Source organism: Myotis lucifugus, unplaced genomic scaffold (genome assembly GCF_000147115.1).
Source record: "Myotis lucifugus unplaced genomic scaffold, Myoluc2.0 scaffold_99, whole genome shotgun sequence".
In the NCBI taxonomy this organism is placed as follows: domain Eukaryota; kingdom Metazoa; phylum Chordata; class Mammalia; order Chiroptera; family Vespertilionidae; genus Myotis; species Myotis lucifugus.
Genome location: NW_005871147.1, coordinates 749,256 through 758,653, shown reverse-complemented (window position 1 = coordinate 758,653; position 9,398 = coordinate 749,256). Strand labels below are relative to the sequence as shown.

The 9,398-nt window shown below is 44.5% G+C and overlaps 1 protein-coding gene across 1 annotated transcript in view; it reads right to left on the bottom strand.

Annotated features, from left to right (window-relative positions):
- Positions 1–9,398, bottom strand: part of MARCH10 (membrane associated ring-CH-type finger 10) — an 81,415-nt gene that overhangs the window by 70,672 nt on the left and 1,345 nt on the right. The window contains exon 2 of the mRNA XM_014458702.2: positions 5,800–5,906. Coding sequence (XP_014314188.1) covers positions 5,800–5,889 — 90 coding nt within the window. The 5' untranslated portion in view covers positions 5,890–5,906. The remainder of the gene's footprint in view (positions 1–5,799; positions 5,907–9,398) is intronic.

The following is a 9,398-nucleotide window of genomic DNA, read 5'->3' as shown; positions in this document are numbered from 1 at the left end:
GTGGGTTTCGTGACTCACTGTAACTCAATCCCGGTAAACACAACGAACCCCAGCTCTGCCACTTTCTAGCATCGTGACCTTGGGCAGCTGACTAACGCCGTTGATTCTCACTCCCCTCATCTGTCAGAGGGGCATGTGAGATGGCCCCGTGCTGCCAGAGTGTTGGGGAGCCCGAGGCACTGCTGGTCAGATGCTTAGCAGAGTGACTGGCTCATGGTGCATGCCCAATAAAAGACACTCATCACCACCACCACCATTATGATCTTAAGAGTATTTTCATTGTTTCCAATCCCATTGCTTGGTTTACTTCTATTTCTGAAGTCAGCCTTTGCCAAATAATGTGACTGATTTTGGTCACGGAAGAAGAAAGACTCTTTCTGTTCAGGCCTGCACGTCATCCTTGTTTTTCTGTCCCAGAAGCAGACGTGTGTTTCTAGAGCCCGCTCCTCCCCTGGCAGCCAGCTGAGGAGAACCTGTTCTAGTCGCTTAGGTGCCCTCTGGAAACCACCTCTTCTGCACATTACAGCTGTCTGAATCAACAGGGATGCTCAAAGCCTCTTCTGTTTCTTTGATAACCAGTCTCCTCTTTTACCCGGCCTCCTGGTGCCTTAAGAAGCCAGCCATGTACCACAGGAACATTTCCCAGCCTCATAGTTGTAGCATAAAAACCATCCTAAGATCCAGCTCTGCATCTCAGTCAACAGTGGCCCCGGTCAAGGTTATTGTTCCTCAAACTCCGCGAGCATTTTGGCAAGTGCCTTTAATTGGTTCTTTTTGGCTGTTGTTCTTTTGATCTAACATGCATAATCCAGAGTTTGGGGTTTTAATGATCACTGGTGCCATGATTAAAATTCGTTAGTTTTGAGAGGTTTTAAGTAATCAAAGGTGTAAAAACAGCTTGATGTGATATTCCTCTCAAATGACTTGACCTCAGAGGTGAGCAAGTAGGAAGGGAAGTTGCATTATCTCCATTCATTCCCTCAACCTTCTGAGTGGGCGGCTCCAAACCCTCACCACCAGGCATAGTCACCTGCCATGCCCTTGAACGAGTCTGTATCACGGTCAGTATTTGATCTGTACTTGAAGGAATTAGGACAAATAAGTGACATGAGATGAAACCCATTTAAACACATTAGATAGATTATGGAAAATCATTCCAAAATGCTAAGTGTAATCTTTCTCTCCAGCTTTCAGTGGACATTAATGGCTAAATTCTGCCTCGAGGTACATAAACACATTTGACCAAAAGAAGGAGGAAGAAAAAAAGCAAAAAGCTATGCAGCATGAACACCCTTGAAGAAATAGAGCCAAATTCTGAGATGGCATATAATTATGTACTAGTTACCAGATTCTGAAATAGCATGTAATATGCCAAAGAGATGTTTATTTCTTCTTATGTTTTCAAAAGGGTCCCACCCAACCACTGAAAGGAGTAGCATCAAAATAACTCAGGGCGGGCTGAACCCTCTCCTGCTACTAGCACACAGACCTGCAAAGGCACTGCTAATTTGGTGCATACCAACCCTTAGCATATTTTAGGATGTAGCAGGAATAGTGTGTACAGGAGGTTTCTAAGGGCTTCAATTTGAGCCAGTTCGTTTGAGCCAGTCAAACACAGGAAGGGACGTGTGGCAAAAGTATATGATTTAGGAGTCATATCTAGTTATTAGGTCTTACACTATTTGTACACCCAGAAATGGGGACCTCCTAGTGTTCAAGCAGGTCACGGCACTGTGAGTGAGAGCTGGGATTTATACAAGTAACTAACCAAGTTCATCAATGACCCGGGGATTTAATATCCACCCAATGCAAAGTCTACCTTAGTAAATTATCTAAATACACATAGGTGGCATATGGACCAAGTTATTGAGGGGTCATTAAAGCCATGCAATTGATTCTTAACCCCTTACTTGAAATCCTTTCTGGAACAAGGCAAGGGATAGATTAAATAATCTAACTCATTGTGGTTCCCTTTAAAGTATTTTCTGTGGGTTGCTATATACTTACTTCGACCGATACTCAGGATGTCTTAAAGACAACCTGATTTATTATTTTTTTTGCAGACCTTGTGGTGAGTGGCTTGGAAATGCTCCATTGAGGGTGGATTTGACTTGTAGGAATAGTTACAAGTCATCTGAGTCTAAGTCTGATAAGCAGAGTCGGTGGTCAAATTAAGTAACACTGGCTCTCACCCAAGACAAGGTGTTTGGTTCAACAGAGAAGAATAAGCTTCCACCCCTGCCCTTAAGAAGCTGTGGTCGAGTTTGAGAGGAAGTCACACAAAAGACAGTTTCATAAGCAATGGGAGAGAGTATGAAAAGGGAGCTGTGGTACTGAAGTGACGGAAATGTTCTAAAATCGGTGGTGATAGCTGCAAACTTGGTAAATTTATTGAAAGTCATTAAATTATACACTTAAAACAGGTGAATTTTATAATATGTAAATTATAGCTCACTGAACTTTGTTTTTTTGTTTTGTTTTGTTTGGTGTTTTTTGTTTTTTTTTGAAAAAAGGTGCTATAGGAGTAGGTTCCCTTTGACTCTAAATTAAAACGGGGCTCCTCATCATCCTTGTCAAGAGAGTAAAGTAAAGAAGGGTGAAGAAGAGGTTAGAGACATGATTGAGTTCAGGCTGTCTTGGACCTTAAGTGAGGAAAACAACTGAAGGTTTTCATGCATTCCAATGGCACAGTCAAATTCACATTTTAGCTAGATTTCAAGAAAGCAGGCTGGAGGCAAGGAGACCGGTGATAAGGATAGTGTAATAGTCTTGGAGAGAAATGATGGAGGGTGAAACCAGGGTGGTGGCAATAGGATAAAAAGGAAGGCACAAGGTCATGAGCTTTTCAGTAAACTTGGCAGGAGCTGGTGAGAGTGGGATGTGCGTGGTGAGGAAGGAGGAGTCGGGGAAGGTTTAGGCCACTATCACCAGGGAGGGAATATAGAGGAGGGAGGCGGGAGGAAGGATATGGGGAGTGCAACCGTGGTCCTGCTGAATTTGAGGTGCCTATGCGACATCCAGATGGAGATGTCCAACAACAGTGTGCATCTGATGCTGACACTTTGGGAAGACTCAGGTTACAAGTCATTAGTATATGAGTTGTGGTTAAAAACATAGGAGGGGCCCTAGCCAGTTTGGCTTTGTGGATAGAGCATCGGCCTGTGAACCGAAGGGTCCCGGTTTCGATTCCGGTCAAGGGCACATACCCGGGTTGCGGGCTCGGTCCCCAGTGGGGGGTGTGCAGGAGGTAGCTGGTCAGTGGTTCTCTCTCATCATTGATGTTTCTCTCTCTCCCTCTCTCTTCCTCTCTGAAATCAATATATATATATATATTAAAAAAAACACATAGGAGGGGATTTGCCCGGCTGATATGGCTCAGTGGCTGAGCATTGACCCATGAGCCAAGAGGTCCCTGATTAGATTCCCAGTCAGGGCACATGCCCGGGGTTTTGGGCTCCATCCCCAGTAGGGGAGCGTGGGGGAGGCATCCGATCAATGTCTCTCTCTCATCAATGTTTCTATCTCTCTATCCCTCTCCCTTTTTCTCGCTCTAAAATCAATAAAAATGTATTTTAAAACAAAATAGGAGGGGATGAGATGGGTCATAGAGATGTAGTGAATTAGAAAAAAATTGGGTGGAGGATGGAAAACTGGGGGAATTAACATTTGAGGGGTGAGAAGAAGAGTGTGAGAGAAACAGAAGGGAAATCTGGAGAGTGTGATGTCGTAACGCCAAAGGAGTAATGTTTCCAGAAAAAAATTGTTAAACGTAGATAAAGCTCCAGAAAACAAAGGCTAAAAACGTGAGCTTTGAAAAAAAAGTAGATAAGTTAAAAATAGTAATGATAACAGAGGGAGATGATGGACCAGTGAACATGTGGCGGTGTGTCATCCTTTGTTCCTTCCTTTCTCTCATCCCCCCTCGCCAGCTATCAGCAAGATGTCTGTGTTGCTTCTATTTCCTTGGTCAGGCCACTTCTTGCGACCTCTACGCCTACCGTTCTGGCCGAGCCGCCAGCATCTCTCTCCTAAATTTCCACAGTAGTTTCCTTACTAGATTCTCTGCTGCTTCTCTTGCCCCTCTCAGACCTTTCCCCACACAGCAGCCAGAGAGATCTTTTAAAAATGTCAATCAGATCACACTGCTCCTCTGCTTAAAGTCATCCAATAATTCAAAAAAGAAAAGAGAAGAAAGAAAATCATCCAATAATTCTCAATGCAATCAGAATAAACTCCAAATACCGAGCTTTGTCCTGAAAACACAACCTGGCCCACGCTCGCCCTGGGCCCATGTGTTTCGGCCTTTCTGGCCTTCTTTTGTTTCCTCCGATGCTCCAGGTTAGTTCCTGCCTCAGGGCCTTTGCACTCGCTTCCCTTCTGCTCAGGATGTTCTGGCCGGCTCTTCCCCATCATTTGCTTGCACAGCCAAAGCTGCTTCCTCAAAGAGGACTTTCCTGCCTGTTTAAGGAGCATCACCCCCACCCCCATTACCCCTGTTTTATCGGCCTCATTATATTCATCAGTAACTGAAGGGATCTTACATATTTATTTACTTGTGTGTATTATTTGTTTCTCGATTCTAGGGCAAGAACTCTGGGAGAAAAGGGACTTTGTTCAGGACATAGTAGGCACTTAAGTATTCTTACTTATAAGAATAGCGTTGAAAGTGCTCTTATGAATAAGAACAGTGTTGAAAACCCAACAGAGATTAGAAAATGAAACGGCAGGGGCTCTAAGCCACACACTGTTGTGTGATTTTTGTTTTTCAACAGAGACCATAAGAAAAGATAGATTATCTCATGTGCCTGTGCTGAAGACAGTTTCAAACAAGTGCTTCGAAACATGGACCGGGCGGCAGAGGCATCTTTGTGAAAAGTAGAAGCACTCCCAGCATGGCCAGTTCGAATATTTATGTTCTCACTTATCGTATACAAATTCCCTCAGTTTTATAGTCTTGTAGGTAGGTGTGTTGCCAAGTTGCGGGAGAAATCTGCTGACTCCGTTTCCAGCCCCAGCGCGAAGCTGTGTTACACGGGTGAAATCAGGTTACTGCGATAGGTCTGGTTTCCTTGGTGACCTGCAAGGTTCAGTTATATTTGAAATTGCTAAGGAGGAGGAGAACCTGATAACAGCAGTTCTGTGTCTTCCTTGGGGAAGGAGAACTTTTTGATCCTTAGATGAGGCTGACGACATGGCCCCTGGGTTGGTGAGGGTTGACCTCCGGGCCAGCGCCAGCCAGCCAGCCAGCGGGCTGAATGACGCGTCCAAAGTTTGTCATAGGCCAGCGCTGGGTAATTGCATCATGACTCCTCGGGCTCTCTGTTTTGTTTTTTGCAGGTCGACGCTGTAACTAGGGTGATGAATAGCTAGCTTATTACGGAATGTGCTAACCATCTTCCTCTGGCAGGATGACGAGGAAGGGCCAAGTCATTTTATAAATGGTAGGGCAACCCAATCTACTCCGTAATGTCTTTTTCCTTGGTAGCTGGTTTATCACATTTAGGCCCTCATGTCATTTGTTGGCAAGGTTTGTGTGCCACGCTCTGTGCTAAATACTTTTAAAAGGTTACCTCATTTCATCCCCCGGACAATATTAGGGGGTGGCTACTATTATTACCCTCATTTTACAGAGGAGGAAGCTGAGGCTCAGAGGTAAAGTGGCTTTTCAGGATCACACAGCTTGTAAGTGCTGGGTTTGGGGTTTTAGAAGACGATTGCCGCTGATGCTGTCTGCTGAATTCTCTCCTAATACTGTAAACCAAGGTGGAAGGTAACTCTTGTTTTCTGCAATTACTGTACCTGATATTCAGCCTCCACCTTATGCTGCATGTCCCGCAGAGATTGAGCATCGCTGAGGAACTTCTGTCTGTCCCTTGCTTCATGCAACATGATTCTTAATCCCCGACCTGCAAATAAAGGAGAAATGAATGTGCTGTGACAGAGCCCTTTGTGACGTTGCTGTATTTGGAATTAGTATCATTGCGTTTATTCCCGTTATTAATCTAATTTCCATTGTTTGAAAGGCACAGATGCTCCTTTCAGACTGAAGGGACTCTTTGTATCGGTGTGGATGCCCTTACCACCCTCCAGTTCTGGGCGTAAATAATGCAGCCATCAACTGGCTTTGGTGATCCTGTCTTGGTTAGTCACAGGAGTTAGACCGACAGACACTTGATTCAGAAGCAGGTCTACAAAGTGACAAAAAAGAAAACCCAAGAACCTAGCTAAGTTATCAGTGACTGAAGTTATGAGCCCCTGGGAAGTGAAAGTCATTTATTCAACAGTGAATGCACCCCTAATTCCAACCCAGGCGCTATGCTGGGCACAGGGGTCTATAGCACTGTGCAAGGTGAACAGGGCCCCTGCCTTGAGGTGTTTGCGGTCCAGGGCGAGAAGACTGACATTGAACAAGTGAACCTTAATTGTGATAAATGCTATGGAGACGTATGGGGTTCCCTGAGAGTGTTATTATGGGGGGTGGGGGGGCATAACCTAGGCCAAGAGGCCAGGTGTTCCTTAGGAAATGACACGGAGTTTGCGAAGGAGTAAGGCAGATAAGAAGCAGGACAGAGAGCACCTTGGACAGAAAGGACGGCAGGTGCAAAAGCTGCAGGGCAGGAAGGGGCTGATGTGGATGAGAAGCAGGCGGCCAGGGCAGTTGGAGCACAGAGATGGGGAGAACAGCACCAAAGGGCTGGAAGGTGGGCAGGAGCCAGCTCATGGGGGTGGGGCCTTGAAGCTCATGAGCCACAGCAGGACGCTGGAAGGTTCCAGTCTGGGGAGTAGATTTGCATTTTTAAAAGGTCCCTGTAGCTGTTATATGGAGAATCGATGTGTGTGTGTGGCGGGGGTGGCGGGGGGTGGGGGGGGGTGGAGTAAAAATGGAAGTGGAAAGACCATTGGGAACATATTACAGTAATCCAGATGAGATAAGATAGTGACCAGACTTAGGTAGCAAAAGTGGAGATGAGGAGGAGAAAGAGGTGGGGGACGAGGGGAAGGAGGAGGAGGAAGAGGAGATCAAAGGTACTATTTATTGAGCCTCTGCAAGTTATAAACATTTATATATATTAACTCATTCAGATCCTCACGACCACCCTCTGAGGCAGGCACTGTATCTCTATATTGTAGCTTAGGAAACTGAGACCAAGGGATTCCATAACTTGCCTAAGGTTAGAGAAATACTAAGTGGAAAAGTTGGGATTTGAACCCAGAGAGTCTCAGGCCAGTGCCCACAGGAGATACGCAGGAGAGGAAGTCATCAGGAGTTGGTGATGACATGAATGGTCTGGGAGAGGGAAAGTGAGATAGAAACATCAATGATGAGAGAGAATCATTGATCGGCTGCCTCCTGCGTGCCCCCTACTGGGGATGGAGCCCACAACCCAGGCATGTGCCCTTGACCGGAATCGAACCTGGGACCCTTCAGTCCACAGGCCGACACTCTATCCCCTGAGCTAAACCAGTGAGGGCTCTACATGTATTTTTTAATGATGACCATGTGACAGGTGCTGTCTAGGCTTTGGGGAAACCGCAGGATCAGACAGACAACATTCCTGCCCCCAGGTGTCTACATTCTGCCACTTTTCTTCATTCTCTGGTTTTTCAGTTATGCAGACATTGGCGGAATCAGCTTGCCCCTGACTCATGGTGACCCAGTGTCTGGTCTTGTTGCTGTGAAATCTTCCCAGGTTCATCGTCTCGCCCTGAGCAACAGGAAGAACTAGTGTTGGTCCCTCAGGGGTTATTTTATCTTTGAAACATGGTCCTTTAAGAGTCGAATCTAAAACTAGTTTAATAGGTAGTTCCACAATCTATACACAAAACTTAAATCTCTGAGCCTTTTAAAAGTCACTTATGAGATTATATTTTATTTTTTATTTTAATCCTCACCTGAGGATATGTTTAGTGATTTTAAAGAGAGAGGAAGGGAGGGAAGGAGGAAAGGGGAGAGAGAGAGTAACATTGATGTGAGAGAGAAACATGGATCGGTTGCCTCCCATATGCACCCTGACCAGGGATCGAACCCACAACTTAAGTATGTGCTCCAGCCGGGAATCAAACCCGCAACCTTTTTGGTGTATGCGACGATGCTAGTCAGGGCGAGAGATTATATTTTAAAAGATCACTTTTAACTTTTCACATGAATTTGTACTTGCATAAAATGAAGTTCCTACCCTTTTCAGAAAACGATGGTGTTAAAACAGGCAGAAAGATGAACCCCTGATGCTACCGTTGGAAAGAGAAGCCTGTCTGAATATTAATCAGGCCGAGAACATAAGGATTCATAATGAAAATATGTTAATGGTCGCTAACGGGGCACGTTCCAGAGTCCACTGGATGGCACGTTCTGGTTACAAAGTTAATGTAGAAAAGCCAGCTAATCTATCCTGCTTTAATGCAGTATTATTTTAAGGAGGCTTCCAAATCAAGAGCCATGAAATAACTTTGTTTAAATAGGTAGGAAATAACACTATTTGAATTACTTGCTAGGTTACCGCTGACTTCACAATCACCTACCAAATAAAGGACTTTACAATTGCCTACAAAAGTCTCTTTTCCCTCCCATAAACTCTCTATGGATAGACTTTACCGTAAAAATGATTATTTAGAAGCATCATGGTGCCACATGTGATTTTTTTTAATTTAAATACATCAGTACTTTGTGAGATTAAACAAATACTATCGGACCAAGGAAACAGATTGTGAGAGAGAGATCCAGGAGGTGGGCGATCGCCACCATTTAGGCAAACATTCTCCACATTTCTGAAGTGTCCCTTGAACTTCATACTGCACTGGAGGTTTGAAAAACTGACCAGGATGAACAAGAAACAAAAATAACTGTATGGAAATAAATCCACATGAGATCACGCTTGATCCGTGGATCTTAGCTTTGAGGGCCTACTCAACCAGATGGCCATTTGAAGCCGGAAAATTTTCCTCAGCAAATACAGACAGGTGGAAGGGGGGAGAATGATGCTAAAACGTGGGTGAGGCAAAGATCTCTAAAATAGCATCCCGTATTCGCTTGTTTCTCACCTTTGAACTGCTTTTCAATTTAAAACCCACTCATGGTCATGCATGCTTCTGTTTTAAGTCTCTGGTGATACTATATTGGGCCAAATCTGTGCTTTAGACATCAACATAAGAAACCATTTTAAATTGGGAGGGAAAAGAAAAGGGGAAGGAAGTAGGAGGCATGTGGGAAAGCAAGAGCGATGATCCTTCTTGGCCTCAAAATTCTACGTATCTGTGAAATTTCAATGAGGAATATTCTAAGAACTTGGTGACATATGCATTCCTCTCTCGTGTAAATTTCCAACAAATTCCAATTTCCCTGACTAAGAAGAGCAGAATCTGATTGCGTGAATATTTTTCAGTTCTCTAAAAAAAAAATA